Source organism: Sorex fumeus, unplaced genomic scaffold (genome assembly GCF_029834395.1).
Source record: "Sorex fumeus unplaced genomic scaffold, SorFum_2.1 ptg000018l, whole genome shotgun sequence".
In the NCBI taxonomy this organism is placed as follows: domain Eukaryota; kingdom Metazoa; phylum Chordata; class Mammalia; order Eulipotyphla; family Soricidae; genus Sorex; species Sorex fumeus.
The window spans coordinates 22768935-22793576 of record NW_026606075.1 but is presented as its reverse complement, the minus strand read 5'-3'; the positions used below and the strand labels follow the sequence as shown (position 1 = coordinate 22793576).

Genomic DNA, 24642 nt, shown 5'->3' with positions numbered 1-24642 from the left:
GAAGATTATGCAGCCATTACTAAGAACAAGGTAAATCAAGATGTGCTGATGGGCATAACCTCCCAGACAGGAAAAAGCAAGACAAAGAAGAGGGCGCCTAAGAAAGAGACAGTTAACCTTGACTGGGAGAAAAAAAGGATTGGGAGACTTTGCACCGAGAACCCTCCGTTACTGTTTCACTTGGAGCAACTGTGCTCAGAAAAAGGAAACATCTTTCCAAATAAACTGAATGTGCAGGTCTCGGGGGCGAAGACCCTCCAAGTCAGGAGCCGTCCCGAGTCGCTCAGTGCCCCTCTGCCAGCCCCCACTTACCCTTTGCGGCCGGAGAAGGAGCGCGGGCGGCCGGAGCGGCCGGGCGGCAGGAAACTGCGCGGCCCGAGGCCCCGCAGCCACCGTGCGCTCGGGCGGAGCATGGTGAGGCTGAGGCCGAGGGCGCTGGCACCTGCTCGTGACCCGGCGACAGCCGGGTGCTAAGGGTGCACCTGGGCGGCGGTGGGACCCTCCCCCCAGGCGAGGGGCGGTCTCCCGGAGCGGCGTACTTCCCGCGCCCCGGAGCCCGCAAAGCCACGGCGAGATGGCACCGGCCAAGAAGGTAAGTAAGTGTCCAGGAGTCCTCTTGGGTTTTCCAGCGCCTGGTGTTCGGGTCCCACCTCAGCCTCTACTCTAGTTCAACAGCTGAAGCCAAGCTTGGGTGCCTCGATTTACCCGATGGCGACTTGCAGGGGTGCGTAGAAGTGGCTTTCAGGGAGGATTAGATAACGACCTTGGGTAACTCACTTGCTGACACTGAAGAGCAGTCTTTATGCAAATGATCTTAACCGCACTATCACCCCCATTTTACAGGGGAGGAAACTGGGGTTCAGAGATTTAGCAGACTAGTTCAGGGTCCTTGAACTAGTCCAGGCTGGAGCAGAAATTTGCAGACCAACCTTCAAGGGGTGCTCAGGGCTTCTACCCTCAGTGAACCCCCACTCAGCTCATGATGAGTTCATCAAATCCCCCAGCCCCTTCCGTTCACCTTTGGGGAAGGGCTAGAGTCTGACCTTGTGAGCCCCTGGTTGGCCTGAAAACAGCCCTTTACCCAGGCTCCCAGTCCCCCAGCCCCCCAGCCACCCCCCGGAGATGCAGGGGACCAGCCCCCACCCCTTCCCCCCGCTGCTCCTTCTCCAGGCCTGTCCCAAGTCTCCAAGTCTCCAGCTGTCAGCTTTGTCCTCCAAGTTTCATGCTGGATGTGCATGGTGGAGAGAGGGGTGACCCTAAAATTAGGAAGGGCATAGACTTGGACCAGCGACGGCTCAAGTACTTCTCTAAGCAACCTACCAGAGCTCTATAATTCAGATAGAAGATGACGGAGGTGATGGAGGCAAGAGCATTTGTGCTAAAATGTTAGGAGCAACCAAGATGCCCTAAAGTAACCCCCTGCCTAAAGAAACCAAGGTTCATCCACTTACTAAGTTTTTAGGCTGTCACTGTCACTGTCCTCCGTTGTTCATTGATTTGCTCGAGCGGGCCCAGTAACGTCTCCATTGTGACACTTGTTACTGTGTTTGGCATATCAATATGTCGAATAGGTCACCAGGCTTTGCCGTGTGGACGAGATACTCTCAGTAGCTTGCTGGGCTCTCTGAGAGGGGCGGAGGAATCAAACTCCGGTCGGCCATGTTGGCCACTTGCAAGGCAAAGGCCCTACCCACTGTGCTATTGCTCCAGCCCAAATAAAAAGTCAATTAAGGGTTTGTACAGAGGTTAAGGGGCTTATGTGGTTACCCTGGTTAGATTCTCCAGCACACCCTCCCCTCACCCCTGTGTGGACTCCCACCTCCTAAAACCAAGTTTGGAAACAAGCCAAGTGCTTTGGCAATGTTACAAAAGGGAGATGGAGAACAGATTGATCCCAACCCTACCAGAGTATAGGAAGGACTAGATAGTGGTGATTATAGTCACATAGAATATGCAGTGAGGAGAGGCAAAACCCAACATATTTTTCAATATGTTTTTCTGATTATAAAAGTAAACTGTGGTCATTGAAGCGAAGGATGGTTATGGATAAAGAATGAGAAAAAAAAACATTGTGCTGATTTTAAATTTTTTTTTCTGTGATACTATGTTCACCATTACAGCTCACTGAACAAAAGTTTTTAATATGCTGTCCCCAACTGAGGAGAGAATTCAGCAGGCTAAGTGTATACATACTGGGTTCAATTCCCAGCATCACTTGGTCTCTCTAGTACCTCTGGGAGTGGCCCCTAGCTCTAAGCCAGGAGAAGCCCCCCAGCATCACTGGGTACGGCTCCCAAATTTTAAAATAAATAAATGCACAGCTAAAACATGCTGTTCCTGTCGAGTCTTCACTCCAGCTTCTGCTCTTGCAACACCAAGATCATCCTAGGATAACCGTGTCAATGTGTTCCTGCAAGTCAGCATATTAGTGGGACAGAATCACCCTTGGCTCACTATTCAGATCACAGGTACGGTGTCAGAATTTATCTAATTGCCAGAGGGCCACCTCTGCTTTGTAACCCCTAAGAGCTATGGTGGTGGCAATCCCAGGCAGATAGGGAGAGACTGTGCCTGCTCCTGGCCCCAGGTCCAAGCCCGAGCTGCAGGCATCCAGACTGAGCCCTAGCACAGGTGTTAACTTACACACTCTAGCTGCAGAACGGAGGCTCTGATGCCCCTCCCAACTCCCAGTCGAACCTGAGGCAGATCTCTGGCAACCAGAAAGGGAGAGAAAAATGGGAATAGAATTGTGCTGCAAAATGAAAGTAGTCCTTGCCATCCTCTCTCATTCCAGACTCATCTTTAGATTATACTGGTCTAATAATTAATGAAAGTGGCAAGTATTAACAGTAAAAAAGGGGGAGGGCACTGAGTTTAAATCTTGTTAATGATTTTCCTAATGTCAGTTTAGAAAACTGACAAAATTTTAAATATGGACAGGACTGTGGATATAGCTCAAAGGTAAAGTGTTTGCTTTGCATATGGGAGGCCCTAGGTTGGATTTCTGGCACCCCAAACAATAGAAAATATTGGACAAAAGTTCAAATAACAAATCCGGGGCTAAGAATGTGGATCGAATGGTAGAGCTCATGGGTTGCATGTGTGAGACACTGTGTTTGAACCTTAAAATTCCTTTCACCAGCACCCCAGCAGCATCTCCAGGTGCACAATGATGAAAATAAAACATTAGGGTCAGAAAAGAGAGAAAAAGTTAAAATTACCTGAAAAAAAAATAAAAACCACAACAATGTAATCATTTCCAGAATAAAAACACAAATAAATAAATCAAATAGCAGATTGAACTGTTTTACCTTTACTTGGTATCATAAAGACACAATCAAAATACATATTTTGGGCTTGGAGATGGCTTAAAGGGCTATAGCACATGCTGGGTATACATGAGCCCAAATTTGATTCCTGGCATTCCATGGTCCTGAGAGCCCACCAAGCGTTTACTACTTGGTGTAGCCCAGAACACCTCAGAAAGTTGTGCATATATACCTTACAATTATCTTTAAACCCCTCTCTGATTTTCTTTAAAGAGTAGCATTAGAACCAGATAGTTCAGAGGTTAAGACATTTGCCTTGCATGTGACTGACCCTGCTTCAAGTCCCACCTACATATAGTTCCCTAAGCCTTACCGGGAATGACCCCTGAGCACAGAGCCAGAAGTAAGCTTTGAGAACTGCAGGGAATGGCCCCTAGACAAACCAACAAACAATTGAATCGCATTATTTTTTTCAACTCAGACATAATTTTAAGGCATACATGAGACATACAGGTACAAATTTCAAAGAAATCTAGTCTCTCTGCTAGCACTCAGTGTAGTATAGAAGGGCTTGATCTCTGTGGAGACAGGGAAGTCACCTGATACTGCAGTGCAGGCACTGAGTACAGGAACGGAAGCTTGTGCACTTCACCAGGACACAAAGGAGGAGAGAATCCCCGCAAGAGAACATCTGCGTGGCTTTGCTCTGGCAGCAATGCAGAAGGTTCAGAGCTGGCTATTTCAGTAACCCCAGGGCAGTGAGAATGCGGGACATATAGGAAAGTGCTGGGAATAATGCCAAAATAAACCTGCCACTGTCATTTGATGATAATTAAGAAGCTCTTCTGATCTTTTTGGTTCTTGTTTGGTTCAGAACCATTAACAGGACTGTGACTGTCACCTGATAGCATATTGAATGTGGGAGAAAGAGACCACCCCATATCATCTAAAATGTACATCCAAGCTTTTTTCCCCTCTAGAGCTGTTTGATGTGTAACACTGAATTTAATTCTTAGCAGTTAACTGAAATGAAGTGTGCTTGGTTTTTAAGATGAGATTTTATAAACACAACTCTACCTTGATTCTCCCAGATCCCTCTTAGCATGTTTATTCCATGGTGCTGTGATGATCTGTTGACCCACTGGCCTTCTCTAAGGATCTAGAGTTAGCGCTTTTTGAGGGCAGGGACCTTGTCTTTAAACAAATTCCAAAGTTTATTCCCTTCCCTAGAATTCTACCTTCCATGCAGGAAGAGCTTACCCCAAAGTCTAAGGCTTAAATCCTTTCTTATGTTTCCAAGGATGAAAATAAAAAGAATGGGTTGCATTTTATTGTGGGAGGAGGAGGTGAGCATTATGGTATTAATATTAATATTAATCTTTCTTCTACATTCAACTAAACCTCATCTTTAGATATAAACTGGCCAGGATGAGGAGCTCACTCTATCAAACAGTGTTTATGGCTAATACAGTGCATACAATTGGGTTCCATACCACTTTCTTCCACGATAAAAGGTCTGATACTTAGCTGTCCATTTCATTTTCATTTCATTTCATCATCCTGTTATTCGTCAATTGCCTCGAGCAGGCCCCAGTAACGTCTGTTTCATCCTAGCCCTGAGATTATATTCAAGGCTCTTTAGGAGAATTTAGCTGTCCATGTATCCTTCAATATACCTTCCTGACAAAAAGTTCAAAGAATGACTTGAGGCTTTTGTCCCTCATCCATACTAAAATGCTGGGGAAGAGGAGAGAGTGTGAGGTGGGTGGCAGAGAGGCATGGCATGATGTCATGGATTGAACCCAGAATCTCACATACTTGAGGTAAATACTCCACTGCTCTACCACTTTAAATCACACCTTTGATAAATGGCTGTTTGCAGTCACCATAGGAGGAACCAGGATCTCCACTTGGATGAGTTTGCAGTTTTTGTACAGGGCTTAGGGAAGGTATTGAAAAGACCCCCCCCCCCAACACTGGAGGAAGCGAGAGGGTGAACTCGGCAGGTTTCTGAACAAGGAAGGTAAGTGGAAGCCCATGAGCTCAAAGTAGCGGCTCAACTCCAACATCTAATTTAAATTACAAGGAGGATGAATAGAAAGGGAGTAAAACAGAAAGACTGTACAGTAGGGATTTGGAAAATATGAAGTCTTTTTTAAAAAGCTAACTCTGTGTCTTAACTGAACCTCTTTCCTTGTTTATGAAATGGGAAAATGAACTTCCATGCCCTGCACACGGAGTTGTTGGGAGCATTAAATAACACTGTGTCCAGGAACATGCTGGAAAATGTAGCACATAATTATGAAACACTGTGTCCACTGTGTTCCATGGTTTTCACAAAGAAGCTCATTCCCTCACCAGTCCTTAGCCACTAAATGAACACCAGTGGCCTCAGCTAGCCCCGATGGTGTGACTGCAAGGTGTTGGTTAAACCTCCAGGGTTTCCTCTTGAAATTCCAGCCACAGAAGAGAAAAAGGACCAAGGGGGGAGGGGGGCGGGCACTTCCTTGATAGAAAAACAACCCTTTTTCTAGAAATTTCAGCAGACTTTCATTTGGGTCTTATCAGGCAGTACAATGTCACATGGATACTCCTAGCAGTAAAAGAGCCTGAGTTGTTTTGTTTTTCAAAAGGGGACATTTTCTCTCCAAAAGAAATATATTAGCAATGGAAAGAGTGTGTACCAATTAGGCAGGCAGCTAGCAGAGTCTGACACACAAATGTTATTTTGGTTTTCCACTTGGAAAATGGAAATGGAAAACCAAAATAACTCACATGGAATTAGAACTGTCACAAAAATATGGCTCATTAAATGTTATTTGAGGGGGAAAAAATAATCCCAGTGCTTTGTATGGAACAAGTACCTGTGGGGTGATGCGGGCAGAGAGGGATCTCAGGAAAGAAAGGCACTCTTCTTGCATGCATTGGACCCCCCCCCCAGTACAGTTCCATCCCCAGCATTGCATATGGTCCCCTGAGCACCACCAGGAGTGATCACTGAGCGCAGAACCAAGAGCAAACCTTGAGCACTGTTGGGTATGGCCTCTTAGCCACTCCCAGAAAAATAACATGTACTTGCCTGTATTTGTCCAGTTTTTACAGTGAACTCAATCTTTCTGAAAATCTTTACTCTTAGTCATTGATAATTTTATCAACACTGGTACTATCTAAGTAAGTACCTCCTTTTCTAAACTTGGATGGAGAGATGGTACAGAGGGAGAGTGCTTGCCTTGCACAGGGCTGACCTGTTTTTGGTCCCCAGCACCTCAATATGCCCCCCCAAGACCATAGTAGTGATCCCTGAGTGCAGAGCTGGGAGTAAGAAAAGCCCTGAACACTACCGAGTGTAGCCCCCCCACCAAAAAAAAAACCCTGAATAAATTAATCACAATGATTTTTAATGACAATTTAAAAAATAATAAAATAAGAAACTACTTAGGGGGAAGAAGGAGAGGCCCATGAATGGTTTCTCCGCTCTTTCTCAGGATATTTTGGAGTGCCTAGACAGTGGGGAGGTGGTGGTCGGGGATGGCGGCTTTTTCCTAAGCCTGGAGAAGAGAGGCTACGTAAAGGCAGGGCTCTGGACTCCAGAGGCAGTGGTGGAACATCCAGAAGCCGGGAGGTGCCTCTCTCAACCCAAACCTTGCTGAGGGTGACCTTGTCCTTAATGCTGACTAAGACAAGATAAGGAAATACCAGCTAGTGTTTCCTCAGGACTCTTTTACCTGCCAAAATCGACCAGGGGTGGAGACAGTGACAGACATTGATGGAAACCAATAGAAGAGAGTGCCTTCCATCCTCCCTCTGTTTCCTGCTCACCCCTCTCTATCTAGGAAGTCTTAAAAGAAACATTTCACTATTTATTGCTTGTAGATATTCAAGAGTTTGCTCGATGTAGTAATACCATTCTTTGCTTCACAGTGTGCCAATGCCTTTGAATCAGTATGGTTGGTAAAGATGGGTGAGAACGACCACAAAGCACAGGGCGGTGACAGATAGCCTGGCTCTTTGGGAGGAGAGAAAATGGTAAAGAAAGAAAGCCAATTTGATTTTTTTGTTGTTTATTTTTGGGCCACATTCGATGGTACTCAGGGCTTACTCCTGCCTCTGCACTCAGGGATGACTCCTGGCAATGGTTGAAGAACCTATGGGATGCTGGGGATTGAATCCCTATTGGTTGCATGCAAACAAGTGCTCTACCTGCTATGCTGTATATCTCACTAACCCCCAGAAATTAAAAAACAATCCTAGCTCATTCTCCAGGCTTTAGAGAAAAGAAAAAACAAAATGAGGGTCTGGCTAGTGTGATAGTCTAAGGCAGCCTTGAAGGTCCCAGCACCTCCCACCCCTCCTGAGCACCACTTGGGAGCCCTCATCCCTACCCCCCAAAAAAAGAAAAGTTGTAGGAAGAAACTGGTAGGATTAGCCTGAGACAGCAAATTGGAACTTCTGGAACTTCTGTTCTAGTTTGTTTGTTTGTTTGTTTGTTTTTGCTTTTGGGGCCACACCTGGCAATGCACAGGAGTTACTCCTGGTTCATGCACTCAAGAATTACTCCTGGCGGTGCTCAGGGGACCATATGGGATGCTGGAATTCGAACCTAGGTTGGCTGCGTGCAAGGCAAATGCCCTACTCGCTGTGCTATTGCTCCAGCCCTTCTGTTCTAGTTTTACTCTTTTTTTTTTAAATATGTATGTCACTCTCTTAAAGTGGAAAATAAAAACTAAGGGGATGAAATGGCTGACTCAGGACAAACCGGAACTTTCACTCCAGACTTGTCAAGATACCTTAGGATATCTTGACATAGCTTTGTCAAGTTCCTGTCTTTCTTCCTTGCTGAAGGCTGACATCTCTAACATCTTCCTCCCCCTAACACCTCAACTGGGGCCTGATACAGGCTAACTGTGAGGATTCATGAGTGAGCACTTAGGAAATGTCTCACATCTCTTAGGTATTATTAATTTATCTGACACCAGAGTGGTAGAGAGGATAAAGTATCATCTCTCTGATTCAGAAAGCTCTCATCTGGTTCTAGCAGAAATTTCCCCTTTAATTTTAGATCTTTCCTTGCAAAGCAGAAAGTTTTGCAAGAACAAGACAAGGAGTAGGGGTGGGGATTGGGTGTGAAAAAAGACTAAGGAAGGGTTTTGTGACAGGACATGAAGACCTCTTCGATGAAGTCTTCCCAGCTGCTATGGGAACTTGCTGTGGCTTCCCACCACATACATGTTGCCAGCTAGGAGAGTTTTCCCATTTACCGTTAGGGATGGCCAGTGTCAGCTATAAGTAGATTAGCTCCATTCTTGACTGGTAAAGGGATATACCCTCTCCAGACTCTGAAAGTATTGGGCTACTATACACAGCCCTGACTGGCTAAAGTCTGCCACTTTCTGTCCTTGAATTCTACTAACCGTGATCGGCAGTTTCTATAATTACTGGGTTTGGAATTGTGTGTAACTGAGAGAGTCTTGAATGGCTAGGCAGATGCTGCTGAAGATAATAGCCGCTCTGATTTTTTAAATGTCTACTTTAAATAACCACCACTTTAAAGTTCGGCACCTTCACACAGAATTCCTGAGAGCAGGAGCAAATGTCATGCAGACATTCACCTTTTCTGCCAGTGAAGACAATTTGGAGAGCAAGGTAAACTGTAATGCCACTGATAGGAGGAGGAAGGTGTGCAGGGTTTATTTATAAGAGAAACAACATCTTGGTGGAATACTATGGAATTGATCCGATACTGTACTTCTTACAATCAAACCTAAACCATCTATTAAATAATCTCAGATAAATTTATAATGGGCTTAGACTGTCTCATAAACAAGGAGTGTGGCAAATAGGACTGGGCAAGATTGGCTATTGGCTGTGTGGGCCACCATTCTGTGCCTTATCATTATCATTATCATTATCACACTGTCCTCCCGTTGTTCATTGTTTTGCTCGAATGGGCCCAGTAACGTCTCCATTGGAGACTTTGTTGTTACTGTGTTTGGCATATCGAATACATCATGGGTAGCTTGCCAGGCTCTGCCGTGCGGGCGAGATACTCTCGGTAGCTTGCTGGGCTCTCCGAGAGGGGCAGAGGAATCGAACTCGGGTTGGCCATGTTGGCTGCGTGCAAGATAGACGCTCTACCGCTGTGCTATCACTCCAGCCCATCATTATCATTATTATTATTATTACTATTATTGGAATAAGAGCACTTTATATACGCTCTTTTTATTTTCTCATATCATGTTATTATTCTGACTTATCCACCTGCAGAGAGGGTAGTCCGAGAGAACATAGTTGAACAATCAATATGAAGTGGATTTGATACCCAACTTGGCCACCTAGGTTGGCCATATGACTTCTCGTGAGCCACTTTCTCTGCAAAATGGAAGTAACTTACACTGAACCCCATCTGATTGTTAGACAAGTGAGGGATGTAAAAGTTTCCTGAGATCTAAAAATGGGAAGTGTTAGTGTTCAGAAACATTTCATTTCATTTCATTTCATCATCCTGTTAATCGTCGATTGCCTCGAGCAGGCCCCAGTAACGTCTCGTTCATCCTAGCCCTGAGATTATATTCATGGCTCTTTAGGAGAATGAGACCCATCATTGTTACTGGTATTTGGCATATTTGGTAGGCCACGGGGAGTTTGCCAGACTCTGCCCTGTGGGCAGGCTACATTCGATAGCCTGCAAGTTTGTCCAAAGTAGGAATGAGATAATAAGATGTCCCGCGGCCGCGAATGTGGCCGCGCGGTTTCGGGATCTGGATTTTATAGTCTCTGAGTCTTGGCCGCTGATGGGATTACACGGCGCCAGGGGGCCAGGTGGTGGGTGTGACCCCCGCCTACTGGAATTTGGAGGATCTGGGTGGAAGATGCTCGACTCCAAATCGAGTAGGCTTGGAGGTCTCGGCCCCGGAACCCGCGTGCCTTTGTCCCTCTGCCAGTACCTTCACGTGTGCGGAGAGTGGTCTCAGCATGGTGGTGGCTGGTCCTGGAGGTCTTCGGCTGCCGTAGCCCTGGCCGGGGCGGGGAGGAAAGCTCAACCCGCTCCCCTCCAAGGGACTCCGGGAAGGAACACCCAAGCGCGGGGGCAGAGACTGCACTCTTCTCGTCCGGGATCTGGATTTTATAGTCTCTGAGTCTTGGCCGCTGATGGGATTACACGGCGCCAGGGGGCCAGGTGGTGGGTGTGACCCCCGCCTACTGGAATTTGGAGGATCTGGGTGGAAGATGCTCGACTCCAAATCGAGTAGGCTTGGAGGTCTCGGCCCCGGAACCCGCGTGGCTTTGTCCCTCTGCCAGTACCTTCACGTGTGCGGAGAGTGGTCTCAGCATGGTGGTGGCTGGTCCTGGAGGTCTTTGGCTGCCGTAGCCCTGGCCGGGGCGGGGAGGAAAGCTCAACCCGCTCCCCTCCAAGGGACTCCGGGAAGGAACACCCAAGCGCGGGGGCAGAGACTGCACTCTTCTCGTCCGGGATCTGGATTTTATAGTCTCTGAGTCTTGGCCGCTGATGGGATTACACGGCGCCAGGGGGTCAGGTGGTGGGTGTGACCCCCGCCTACTGGAATTTGGAGGATCTGGGTGGAAGATGCTCGACTCCAAATCGAGTAGGCTTGGAGGTCTCGGCCCCGGAACCCGCGTGGCTTTGTCCCTCTGCCAGTACCTTCACGTGTGCGGAGAGTGGTCTCAGCATGGTGGTGGCTGGTCCTGGAGGTCTTCGGCTGCCGTAGCCCTGGCCGGGGCGGGGAGGAAAGCTCAACCCGCTCCCCTCCAAGGGACTCCGGGAAGGAACACCCAAGCGCGGGGGCAGAGACTGCACTCTTCTCGTCCGGGATCTGGATTGTATAGTCTCTGAGTCTTGGCCGCTGATGGGATTACACGGCGCCAGGGGGCCAGGTGGTGGGTGTGACCCCCGCCTACTGGAATTTGGAGGATCTGGGTGGAAGATGCTCGACTCCAAATCGAGTAGGCTTGGAGGTCTCGGCCCCGGAACCCGCGTGGCTTTGTCCCTCTGCCAGTACCTTCATGTGTGCGGAGAGTGGTCTCAGCATGGTGGTGGCTGGTCCTGGAGGTCTTCGGCTGCCGTAGCCCTGGCCGGGGCGGGGAGGAAAGCTCAACCCGCTCCCCTCCAAGGGACTCCGGGAAGGAACACCCAAGCGCGGGGGCAGAGACTGCAGTGTTCAGAAACATTAGTGTCCATTAATTTGTACAAATGAACAACACTTATTGAGTACATATTATGGTACATTCTCTATGCCAAATGGAAAGATGATACAAAAGTTCAAACTCCAGTCTGAAGAGACTCAGGATCTAGTGTGGGAGGCCAATAATTGTTTATTACAATGCAATATAGAGTCACAATGGGGGAAGTACAGGTTCCCTAACACCAGAGAATGACACCAACTTTGTGGTCTTTTCATTGCGCTGTGAATCAGTCACTTGCACCCCTCTGACTTGCTTGTCAACTCCTTTGTTTTGTGACGCTAGTTTACCTATACAATGCCAAGTTCACTTTCTGAATTTTTGGTCTCTGGTCTCAGTGGAAAGCTGTAAATGCCGCTGCCTGCGATCTCGCGAGAGAAGTGGCTGACGGAGTCAATGCTCTGGTAGCTGGGAGCATCTGCCAGACGTCCATGTACAAGCACCACAAGGATGAGGCCACAATTAAAAAGCTTTTCCAGCTCCAATTCAAGGTGTTTACCAGGAAAAATGTAGACTTCTTGATTGCTGAGGTAAGCCCAGTGGTGGAGGGAAAAGTCGAAGCCCATCTGGGCAAGTTTTCTACTTTCTGCGGGGTGGGCCTGCCTTCTGGCCTCATTTCCTCCTGTGCAGGTGGGCAAAGGTTTATTTAAATGCACTCTAGTCAAGGCCAGTATTCTCTCACCTGCATGCCAGGTTATTCATAAAGCCAAAGGACAGTCATGAATAACTGTGACCTGTGGTTTTCTAAGGCTTCAGCACCTAACTCAGTGAAGTGGGGAAGGGAAGGGGGTGGGGTTCTGGGGTTGGGGGTTCTGGGGTTGGGTTCTGGGGTTGGGGGGATAGGGGGCGACTGACCACGTGGGGTGAAAAGAAAGGAGCAGTGAGTTAGGGGGCATTTTCTCCAGAGAGGTCAAGCTGGAATAATCTATGGGGGAACCCCCTAGAAATCATAAGACAGTAAACCCTGGATCAAGGGGCCTCCTAGACTACCCCCCACCAGGTCTACACATGACATCCAGTAGCTGAGTCAGTTCTTCCTCTGCCCCAGCCAACCTTGCTCGCTCCCATCCTTTTGTTTGTACTTATGAGGGATATTTTGAAGAAAAAAAATCAATAAGAATTGGTTACTGATTGGACATGAAGGCCTAGAAGCTTCTATTCCTTCCACCTCCAGCTATTAAAGAGTACTCACTCCTCATGTCCCATCACGATGGTTACTAAGTGGGGTCAGGCCAAGTCTTTGAACAAGGGCAATAGTTTTGCAACTGCTATTTTCCCAATCACTCTTTCAACCTATTGAAGGTGCTGTGTCACCAGCTCAGGCCCATCCCATGCCCAGCTTGCCCACCTAGAAATCATTATCTGTAGAAATCAGCACCAGCCCTGCCCTCTCGTTCTCAAAGAATAGCGCTAGCTTTTTGACTCTGGCTCTCATTCCTCCATCACAGCGTTTTTTTGCAAACTTTGTTTACAAACCAGGCGGAAACAATGAAGTCATTAAGGAAATTTCTGTGGGCTTTCCTCCACTAAAACTTTCAGCGGTGGCACTGAAGAGAGCTCCGAAGAAGTGCCTCTGAAATGACATGGTTTAGCAGAGAAGAACTCCTGCTCATTATTGCCACAAAGCAAAACAAAGCCAAAAACAAATCTCTCCCTTATCACCAATGAACCTCTCCAATACTCTGCCTTCGAGTCCCATAGGAAGAAATTATCATTATTTCCCTTCCTACGTTATAAAACACTGATGTGTATCTTATCCGAAATAAACAGAAGCCCACTCTGTGGGTGCAGGAAGATAGCACAGAAGTTAGGTAATATACATGCCCCCCAATCCCAGTTTGCTCCCTGGCACCACATACCCTCCAGCCTGCACCTCCCATCCCAGCACTGCCAAATGTGACCCTGATGGTCTCCAGCTCAGCAGGACCCAAGCAACACCGCATTCTTGGTCCCTTGTGTTAAACCACAAGACCAATAGGAGGAAAAGAACAAAACAGCACGTTTTAAAAGATAATCCAAAAGAACAAAAGCAACTAATGCTGGCGCGGATGTGGCAAGACAGGGACACTCCTTCACTGTTGGTGGGAATGCCGACTGGTTCAGCCCTTCTGGAAAACAGTATGGACGATTCTGAAAAAAATTAGAAATTGAGCTCCCATTTGACCCAGCAATACCACTCCTGGGAATATATCCCAGAGAGACAAAAATGTATAGTCGAAGTGACATCTGCACTTGTTTGTTCATTGCAGCACTCTTTACAATAGCCAGAATCTGGAAAAAACCTGAGTGCCTGAGAACAGATGACTGGTTAAAGAAACTTTGGTACATCTACACAATGGAGTACTATGTAGCTCTTAGAAAAGATGAAGTCATGAACTTTACATACAAGTGGTACCACATGGAAAGTATCATGCTAAGCGAAATGAGTCAGAAAGAGAGGGATAGACATAGAAAAATTGCATTCATCTGGGGGACATAAAGTAGCAAAATAGGAGATTAATACCCAAGAATAGCCGAGATCAGTACCAGGAGGATTACTCCATGGCTTAGAGGCCAGCTGGGCACTCTAGGGGAAAAGGCAGCTCAGATAGAGAAGGGAGCACCAAATAAAGGGTGTTTGGAGGGTCCTCCCAGGAGGGGAGATGCATGTCGAAAGTAGACTATGGACTGAACATGATTGCCACTCAATGCCTCTTTTGCAGACCACAACACCCAAAAGGAGAGAGAGAACACAAGGTATTGCCCTGCCACAGAGGCAGGATGGGATTGGGGGATGGGTGTTGGAGGGATACTGGGATCCATGGTGGTGGAAAATGGGCACTGGTGGACGGACGGGTATTTGATCATTGTATATTCGAAACCCAAGCACAAAAAATTGTAAATCTACAACTGTAGCTCATGGTGTTTCACTAATAAAAATTTAAAAAAAAAGATAAAGCGTGATAAACTTCATTATGTTTTAGAGACTGCCTAGTTCCATAAAAGATGTGTACAACATAGTAACATTGGTGGAGGATTGTAAGCACTTTGGTGGCAGTGGTGGGTGAAGTAACTGTACCTCAATACCAAAGGCATTGACACTGTTGTAAACATGACACCTACGCGATAATTTTAAAAAAAAGATAAATTATAGCAGCTGGAGAGAGCATATAGATGATTTCTTGGCCCATGACTGGCTCCAGTTTGATCTCCAGGACCACATATGGGCACTTGAGCATTAATAGGAGTGAATCCTGAGCACAGAGCCAGGAGTAGTTCCTGAGCAACACTGAGAACGGTCCTCAGATCCCAAATAATTAATTGATTGGTTAAAATTGTTTTGTGAAGAAAGAGAGATATGAGTAGCTGTTACTCAAAATTTAAGATTTGTTCCTTCAAAATTAAATATTTTTAAATGTTCAATTACTGAAAAGGAAAAATTATCTGTGGGTTTGTTTTACCTTATTCTTTTTAGAAATAGTTGTCATCTCTTGATAGCAATGGTTCCGCATGAAAATTTAGATATTGTTCTTAAATGTAGATAAATATGGATATTATTGTTAAAGGAAATAAATAATTGAGAGATTGTTCTTTAGTCACATTCTGAAACACATTTTCTCATATATTAGATCATTTTAATGACTGTTTTCCCAATATTTGCAGCTGCTACTCAAAAATCTGCTTTTTGATTTAGACCAATAAAAAAAATTTAAGTTCTCTAATATGTTTTGTGAAGGAACCACACCAGTGGTGCCCATGGGCTACTTCTGACTTTGTGCTTGAGGAACAAGACAATGCCAGGGATTGGACCATTCCTGCCAACTGCAAGCAAGACAAGCTGACTTAACACCCAGAGCTTCTCTCCATTCCCTCTCTTAGTATTTTGAGTCTGCTGAAGAAGCTGTGTGGGCTGTGGAAGTCTTAAAGGAATCAGGCAAACCAGTGGCAGCTACTATGTGCATTGGCCCAGAGGGAGATGTGCATGGGGTAGCCCCAGAGCTTGCGCTGTTCAGCTGGTGAAGGCAGGTAATTTGGACTCTTGACATGGTAAAAAGTTACTTTATTGTTTAATATTGGGAGAGCTGTTCAGCGGTGAATGGACTTACCAGAATCCATTCCTGAGCAGTGGAGCAGGGTTTGCCCACTCGAACGTACCTTTCAATTATTAACAAATAGAAAGAAGCAAATAAGTAAAAAGAGTATTTCCTTCCCAGGGGCTTCCACTGTTGCTGTGAATTGTCGATTTGGACCGGAGACCAGCTTGAAGACAGTGGCACTCTTAAGGGATGGCTTGCAGAATGCAGGGTTGAAGGCACATCTGATGGTGCAGTCCCTGGGGTTCCACAAGGGAGGGTTTGTGGACCTCCCCGAATATCCCTTTGGTAAGCTCAGATACATATTGGAGAACCTTGTGGTTTCTTTTCTGACAAAACAGAAGCAACTCTACAAAACAAAGGTGTCTTAAGACCAGATGTCTTAATGTTAACCAAAAATAAATTATTTGAAGAAAAAAACTATCTAAAGTCTATAATTTTTCAATGGGTGGGGGAGGGGAGGATGTTGGGAGGCAGCAAAGCACCCATAAGAGCATCTGTCATTTGAAGTAAAAAATGGTTACAAAGGCTGTCACTATTGTGTTCCTGGCCTGGAGCCCAGAGTTGCCACCAGGTGGGACATTCAGAAATATGCCAGAGACGCCTACAACCTGGGGGTCAGGTACATCGGCGGGTGCTGTGGCTTTGAGCCCTACCACATCAGGGCCATCGCAGAGGAGCTGGCCCCGGAAAGGGGCTTCTTGCCACCCGCTCCAGAAAAACACGGCAGCTGGGGAAGTGGTTTGAACATGCACACCAAGCCATGGGTTAGAGCCAGGTAGGAACTTTTGAATTATTACTCTAACTTCCTCTAATTTATTATTGCTACACTACATAGATGCATAACAGAAAGGCTTCAAAAAGGTATATAAAAGTAAAAGTTCTCCCCCCTTCCTAGCACCAGTGCTCTTCTATTCTGAGGTAAGAACTTATCTGGAAGCCTTCAACCTCTAGATCTTGTTTTAATCAAATAAAAGCAAGAGTTATCCTTTATGAAAACTGAAGAATTTAAATCACACAATCTTCATCTTTTCTCTCTGCTTTTCTATAGGATTTTTTGGTTTTGTTTTTGTTTTGGGACCATACCCAGCAGTGTTCAGAGCTATTCTTAGTTCTGCATTCAGGAATCACTTCTGGTGGGCTTGTGGAATCATGTGAGGACATAGGTATCAAATCCGGATTGGTCACGTGCAAAGCAAGCACCCTACCTGCTATATAATTGCTCTGGCCCTCTCTGACATGTTTTGATTTATTCCATTTTTGTTTCTTCTTTTGATTATCTTCCAAAGTTTAAAATTAGTACTTAGCCACCTATTTTTTAATTTATCCAGAAGAGGCCGTATCTCTTGTCTGTCTCCTCTCTGTGAAAGAATTTTCTTGACCTCTATCCTTCCCATCCCATACCCCACCCCCATTTACCTCTTGGCTTTATTGCTTTTGCATTATCATAGTTTATTACTCTGATGTTCTGCTCTATGATTATGATCCATACTCCTAAGCTTTGTCTCTAGTTTTACTGCAAAGTGCAATGCTAGTGAATAACATTTATGATGCTATTATAATGGTCACATTAAACAAGCAGATTTCATGAAATATGAGCAGAATGCAAGTTTACTTTTTTTTCCTTCCTCTGTCCTCTTAGATCTACTCAATGGGTTACTTATTAATATGCCACGAGGCTTCTTTTTTACCTGGTGGTGGGGTGAGGCTTTGCGCCACACCCAGTAGTGCTCAGGCGTTATTTCTGGCTCTGTGGTCAAGAGTATTCTCTACGTGGGCTCAAGTAACTATATGTAATTTCAGGGAACAAACCAGAGTTGGATTCATTCAAGGCAAGACACTGATCTCTTGTTCTATCTCTCTGGTCCTTCCCAGAACTTCTTTAGGAACTTTTAGGTAATAGCACGAGGAATACTTGACTTAGCTAATACAGTCCAGGAATTAAAACATTTAGTTAAGGGGTATGAGACCAGTTGTAGTTACTGGTTTTGGCATATCGAATACACAGCGGATAGCTTGCCAGGCTCTTCCGTGCGGGCGGAATACTCTCGGTAGCTTGCCAGTCTTTCCGAGAGGGATAGAGGCTTTTGGGGTGACCTCTAATCACCCTTGTAGGTGTTACCATATTTGAACCCTATCAAATATGGTACGACAATTCCAGAAGATGGGTATTTAGTGTCTCGGCCGCGCGGGTCCGGAGAGCGTCCTGGTGTGTGGCGACGGCTGGGTAGTGGAAGTAGTGTCCAAAACCAGTAACTACAACTGGTCTCATTCACCTGACCCTGAAGGCTTCACCGACATGGCAGCACTGAGAAGGATGAGAAAGGAGAGGCTGACAAAATCTCAAGGCCGACCTAGGCTGCCACAACGAAGGAAGACAAAAATGATCGTCTGTACTTTCAATGCACGTACGCTAGCATCAGATGCATCCATCGAGGACCTGATGGTACAAGCGCGAATGATCAAGTACGACATCATTGGTCTGACCGAGACAAGAAGACACGAATCTCACCATGCCGTTTTCGACACTGGAGAAGAATTGTTCCTCGGAACATGCGATAAAAGAGGTGTTGGAGGCGTCGGTGTCCTTGTCAACACAAACTTGGCCAAGAGCATTGATTCATTCGAATGCCTAACAACCCGAATCGGACGTTTACATTTGAATAGATGTGGCTCACTGCCTGCAGTTTCTATCTTCGTTGTCTACGCACCAACATCTCATTATGATGAAAGAGAAATCGAGAAGTTCTACATGGAGCTAGAGAAGTTCTATAAAGAAGACCACACCTTCTACAAGATCATTGTGGGTGATTTTAATGCCAAGATAGGACCGAGAAGATCAGCTGAAGAACTTCACATCGGGACCCATGGCCTAGAATGGAATGAACAGGGTGAGAGACTGTCTGAGTTCATCATGTCGACCAAGACCATTCATGGTAACTCACAGTTCCAGAAGGCAGAATCTAAACGATGGACATGGGAGTCTCCCGGTGGACGATTCCACAACGAAATAGACCACATCATATTCAATCGACGGTTTTGCCTGACTGATGTCGCTGTTGTCCCAAAATTTCGAACGGGATCGGACCACCGTCTCCTTCGTGCAAAATTCTACTTCACAGAGCGGGGAGAAAGGGCTGCAAAGTTCAAAAAGAGAACTCCCAGAATGACCACCAACTGGGAACTCTTTGGTACTATTGCGGCAACATGGGAAGATGCCATTGTTGACAACATTGACGAGGAATACGATCGACTGGTTCAGCACCTCCATGAATGTGCGAGGAACGCCAAGAGAGAGATAGCCACAAAAAGTCGCCTATCTTCGAAAACTCTTGAGCTAATTCGCCAGCGTGGTTTGGCGCATGCCTCAGGCAACCGCAAACTAACGTCCGAGCTTGCAAAGCAGTGCAGAGATGCGATCAAGGAAGACCTCAAAGAGAGAAGAGCAGAAGTACTGGTAGATGCGGCAGAAGCCGGGAAAAGTATTCGTAACGCCCGCCTGTCCTTCGCCAACTATAAGAGCAAGATGACTGCCCTCCGACGTCCTGATGGATCCATCACATCCTCCAGAACGGCAATGGAGAAGATTATCCATGACTTCTACTCAAATCTCTTCGATAGCCATGTCCACTTGCCGACATACCAAATTCCACAGGATGGGTATGTCGTTCCTAACGTTCTCCCTTCCGAAATCCGACACGCCATTTCGTTGGTAAAGAAGCAAACAGCACCCGGCCCAGACAAGGTCAGACCTGAACACCTGAAGAACCTGCCGTCAGTACTCATCAATACACTGACTCGGCTCTTCACTCGCTACCTGTCTGAATGCAAGGTTCCATCCCAATGGAAAACCAGCAGGACCGTACTACTGTTCAAGAAGGGAGACATCCATGACATTGGCAACTATCGCCCGATCTGCCTATTGTCTGTCATCTACAAGCTGTTCACTCGAGTCATCCTGAATAGGATTGGCAGAACACTAGATGAAGGACAACCATGCGAGCAAGCAGGGTTCCGCAAAGGATTCAGCACCATCGACCATATCCACACGGTAACCAAGCTCATTGAGGTTTCTCGGGAGTTCAAGATGCCGCTCTGCTTAACGTTCATTGATTTAAAGAAGGCCTTTGATTCTGTTGAGACGGAAGCGGTCATTGAAGCCCTAGCCAATCAGGGCATTCAAGCCCAATACATCAGGATCCTCCGTGAGCTGTATTGCGGATTCACTACCAGGATCTCACCATTCTACAAAGAAGTGATCGTTAATGTCAAGAGAGGGGTGCGGCAGGGTGATACCATTTCACCGAAACTCTTCAGTGCCACCCTCGAGAACATCATGCGACGACTGGAATGGGAAGGAATGGGAGTGAAGATAGATGGTCGGCAACTACACCACCTCCGCTTTGCTGATGACATTGTTTTAATAACACCAAACATCAGCCAAGCGGCACAAATGCTGGCCGACTTTGACTGTGAGTGTGGAAAGGTAGGACTACAGCTGAATCTTACGAAGACAATGTTTATGAGAAACAGCCTTGTTCCTGACGCCCCATTCACTCTCAATGGAACGACCATCTCCGAATGCAACAGCTATGTGTACCTAGGTTGAGAGGTCAACATGACAAATGACCTGGCACCCGAGCTGCGCAGGAGGAAGAGAGCGGCTTGGAACGCCTTCAAGAACGTCGAAGAAATAGCTAAGAGGACGAAGAACCTCCGGCTCCGGGCACATCTCTTTGATTCCACTGTTCTTCCTGCATTAACATATGCCTCAGAGACCTGGGCCCTATGCAAACAAGATGAGAACGCCATTCAGGTCTCCCAAAGAAGAATAGAAAGAGCTATGCTTGGAATATCACGTTTCACTCAAATGAGAGAACGAATCCGGAGTTCTGACATCCGTCGACGATCAAGGATCAGGGATGCTGTCTCATATGCCAAGGTGTCGAAAATCAGATGGGCTGGTCACGTAATGAGATTTAAAGACGACCGTTGGACTAGAGCTGTTACTGATTGGATTCCACGGGATGTCAAGAGACCGCGTGGCCGCCCACCTACCAGATGGTCAGACTTCTTTGTCAAGATCATGAATGATCGGTTTGAGGCCCTCCATGTTCCCGGAGCGAAGAGATGCCATTGGGCTACACTAGCACGCGACAGGGACAAATGGAGACGTTACTGGCGCCCGCTCGAGCAAATCGACGACTAACGGGAAGTTAAGTGATTAAGTGATTAAGTTAAGGGGTCAGAGCGGTATTATAGAAGGTAGGGTTTGCATGTGGCTGACGGGGTTCAATCCTCAGCATCCCACATGGTCCCTAAGCCTGCCAAGTGTGATTCCTGAGTGCAGAGTCAGAAGTAAAAAAAAAAAACCCTGAGCACCATCGGGTGTTACCCAAGAACAGCAACAACAACAATAAAACATATTCAGTTAAATGTAAAATGAAAAGTTAAAACACGTGGGGCCGGAGTGATAGTATAGGAGGTAGGTCATTTCCCTTGCACATGACCAACCTGGGTTGGATCCCATTATCCCATACGATCCCCCGAGCACCACCAGGAGTAATTCCTGAGTGCAGAGCCAGGAGTAATCCCTGCAAATTGCCAGGTGTGACCGAAAAGCCGAAAAAAAAAAAAAAAGAATATGAAACATGTTTCAAAACTAAACCTTGCCCATTTTCCAGTAGAGGTCTTCCATGGGAACAAATCCAGGTAAGACCAGTTAAATCCTTCTCTCTCCCTCTGCTTCCCTCCCATTCATCCATATCCCTCACTGTGGTTTCTGTACTCTTCACATTCAAAGCCAAAGGAAGGGAATAAAAAGTGGGATCTCATCACCACTTGACTGGAACCCTGGTAGGCACTGTGTCTGGCCATTTGCACCAGCCTTTCACTGCCACCCTGCTCCTGCCCCAGGCCTTGCTTCTCTCTGAAGGTGATTTTGCCCTCAAGTCTTGGCTTTTTCAACAGATCACCCAGATATTTCCTGTGGGGGAGCTTTCATTATGCTTCCTGATGGCCACATTTTAAATATCTCCAACATGACTCTCCTCTTAGACTCAAAACTAACTGGAGAAACTTTCCCCTTTCCTTAATGCAGACTCTCTCTGAGAGGCTGGGCACCCAGCCACACCCTCTGTGCTTACTAGTCAGGCAGCTGACTCCAGGGTGTCTGAGCTAGAGTTTTCAGTGGAAAGTCAGGCTAGGCGTCCGACAGGTTCTAGCCCAGTTTCCCTTTTCCTGACTGTGATCCTTCTGATCTTGTTTCCTACTCATGCTTCCCTCTACTCTTCCCACTATCCCCCTCCCATCCTACTGTTGGCTCCCTAGTTTCATAGTGTGGCGCCTCATTTAGGTGATTTTATTTGTGGCCTTTGGAAATATTCTGGGGGCCCCAAAACAAAACAAAAAAGTCATTCTATGGAATAAAGCCAATAAAGATATTTCTTACACCTTCAACTTGCAGAATTCGAACTACACAGGAACATGTATATAGAATTTCTGGCATTTTTATCATTCAAATTTATGGGCATGTTCATTGTTTTATAAGAGGGAAAAACTGTTAAAACTATACTTATATCCTTAAGGAAAAATGCTGGCAGACTTCTTTGTTTATATTTCCAGTTATTTCTTTTAAAAGTTCCCTTCATCTATTACATTAAAAACCATATTCCATGGGGTATGGTGTCGCCAGCAGGTCAATCTGTACCTGTGAGGTGAGTGCATCAACAGCCTGATGGTGCCTTCAGACTTATAGATACACCAAAATTGCTGCTGTGCCTTTGGCCAGACCCCAAAAACTTGGGACAAAGTTTACCAAGAAAGTAAACCACCAAAAGTTAGGTATGTGGGAGAAATACCCACAAATCACCTCCGGCTCAGCTATATAATTGGAGGCGTGGCCTTTCTGGTTCCTGATCAAACTGCTTAATGGCCATGATCCCAGAGATTCAGAAACAAATCTCAAAACCCAACGGCTTTTGACAGAAATGCATCTGGTCCCTGCAGTAGGTTACCAGCGCCGGGCCACCACAAGTGGGAATAGATTTCATGCCTTGGCCTGTTCCCCCCAGCTGCCCAGTGGCTGTCATCCTTCAGAGGTCACTACAGTCAGGTTTGGGCCGGCAGTGATGAGACACGTGGGGCCTCATGGAATTCGAGTGGAGCTGGCCATTTCTTCCGCACCCCAATGAGACCCGGAGTCGCCGTCCACAAACAACCTCTCTGGATCCTGATCAAGCTGCTTAATGGCCGTGATCCTAGAGACTCTGAAACAAATCTCAAAACCCAGCGGCTTTTGGCAGAAATGCATCTGGACCCCGCAGTAGGTTAACTGTCGCCAGGCTACCCCAGGGAAAAAAGGGTGCCATTCCTCCGCCGGCTCCCCCTTGGCAGCTCGGAGGCCTCCATCTTTCAGAGGTCATTGGACAGTCATGTTTGGGCGCATAGTGACGAGACACATGGGGCCTCATGGGATGGGCCTTTTCTCCCCACCTAAACGAGATCCCAAGTCACCGCCCACAAACGGCCTCTCTGGCTCCTGATCAAGCTGCTTAATGGCCATGATCCTAGAGACTAAGAAACAAATCTCGGAACCCAGCAGGTTTTGGCAAAAATCCCTCCAGATTTAAGTGTTAAAATTTTGGAATTTCAAAATCGCGTGGCCTACTACTGCAGCCACACCACATCATATGTTATTCATAATCAGCAATAGAAAACAAATTGTCTACTGTTGCCTTTTCAGCAAACCTTAGTGTTGGGGTAAAATCCCAAATAATAATGGTGGGTTTGGTGGCAAATTATTGAATGTGATCAAAGTAGAGAGAGAGTAATGTGGAAATCATTTGCCCCACATGTAGGGGGAGGGTATGGGGTGGGGGTATACTGGGGATTTTGGTGGTGGAGGGTGGGTACTGGTGAAGGTACGGGTGTTTCATTGTATGACCGAGACTTAGACCCGAAAGCTTTTGATTTTCTCTCACTGTGATTCAATAAATAAAATTATAAGAAATGTAAAAGAAAAGAAAGTAAGGTGGAGTTCATGCCCAATTCAGTCAGCTGATCAGTGGCTGAATGGATAGCAGTACTCGTACATAAGGAAAAAAAAACATTCCAGGCCAGGGCTGAGACTCTGTAGCAAGGCATTTGTCTTGTATGTTTGATCCTGCTACTGCAAAATTGATCAATTCATTACATTCTAAAAGTCTCTTCAGGACAGCTTATCTTCCTCAATGTACTGAGCACATCCTTTAGCATGCAGGAAGTTCTAGTTTGAGTCCCCACACTGCATGATCCCCTGAACATTACCAGGAGTGACCCCTGAGCAGAGCTGGGAGTTGTCCCCAAGCACCACCAGGTGTGAACCAAACTAACAATAAAGTATCTTCATGTACTTGTCACTACTATAAAATATAGACTAGAGTCATGAAATAACTGCTAAATTCCAGAATGAATGTAATTCATGAGAACTTATAAAAGTCAAACACAATTCTTTTTCTGAAAGGTGGCAAGAAACCTGCCATTGACGACAGGAATGTGAAAGAGGCTTCTGGCAGTAAAGTGTGTGGACACGGTTTCCTTTCTGTATGCTAACACAATCTCTGCTTCAGCCTGATCACTCACCAGACTTCCATGGATTTAGCACCTAGACATATTTTTAAAACAAATATATACATTTATATGTGTATGTAGTATGTGTATATTGGACTTCTCAGCCAGAGATGACTCTTTCATTATTTATTGTTTTAATTGCAGGGCTAGGCGTGAACACTGGGAAAATCTGCTGCCAGCTACAGGCAGACCTTTCTGTCCTTCACTCTCAAATCCTGATGCCTAAGAGTAAGGAAGTAATGAAGGAAAAATGAAGGAGTAGTGATGAAGTAGTAGCAGAGTCATGGAGGAACAACAAAGAAACCCCTGCATCCCCCCTAGAGCCCTTCCCTGCCTTGATCTTCCATTCAGTTGCTACTTCCTTGGTGACTAACAACTAAGGTGCCACAGGCCCTCCAGGCTCTCCATGATGCTCAACACTCAGTTTTGTACTTCTGCTACAGTTAAGCTAATTCTATACTGGATGGGTAAACGATCATTGTATCACTGAA

The 24642-nt window shown here is 46.1% G+C and overlaps 2 protein-coding genes across 2 annotated transcripts in view; one reads left to right on the top strand and one right to left on the bottom strand.

The window, feature by feature from the left end:
* Positions 1–714, bottom strand: part of DMGDH (dimethylglycine dehydrogenase) — a 73813-nt gene extending 73099 nt beyond the window's left edge. The window contains exon 1 of the mRNA XM_056112661.1: positions 313–714. Within this exon, the coding sequence (XP_055968636.1) occupies positions 313–413 (101 nt within the window). The 5' untranslated portion in view covers positions 414–714. The remainder of the gene's footprint in view (positions 1–312) is intronic.
* LOC130021835 (S-methylmethionine--homocysteine S-methyltransferase BHMT2-like) lies at positions 491–24642 on the top strand. The gene is given in 9 exon segments (XM_056112663.1): positions 491–592; positions 6755–6885; positions 8819–8912; positions 11807–11998; positions 15327–15441; positions 15444–15473; positions 15662–15829; positions 16070–16319; positions 24296–24642. Coding segments are annotated over 9 exon segments (1080 nt in total). The 5' UTR covers positions 491–574; the 3' UTR covers positions 24378–24642.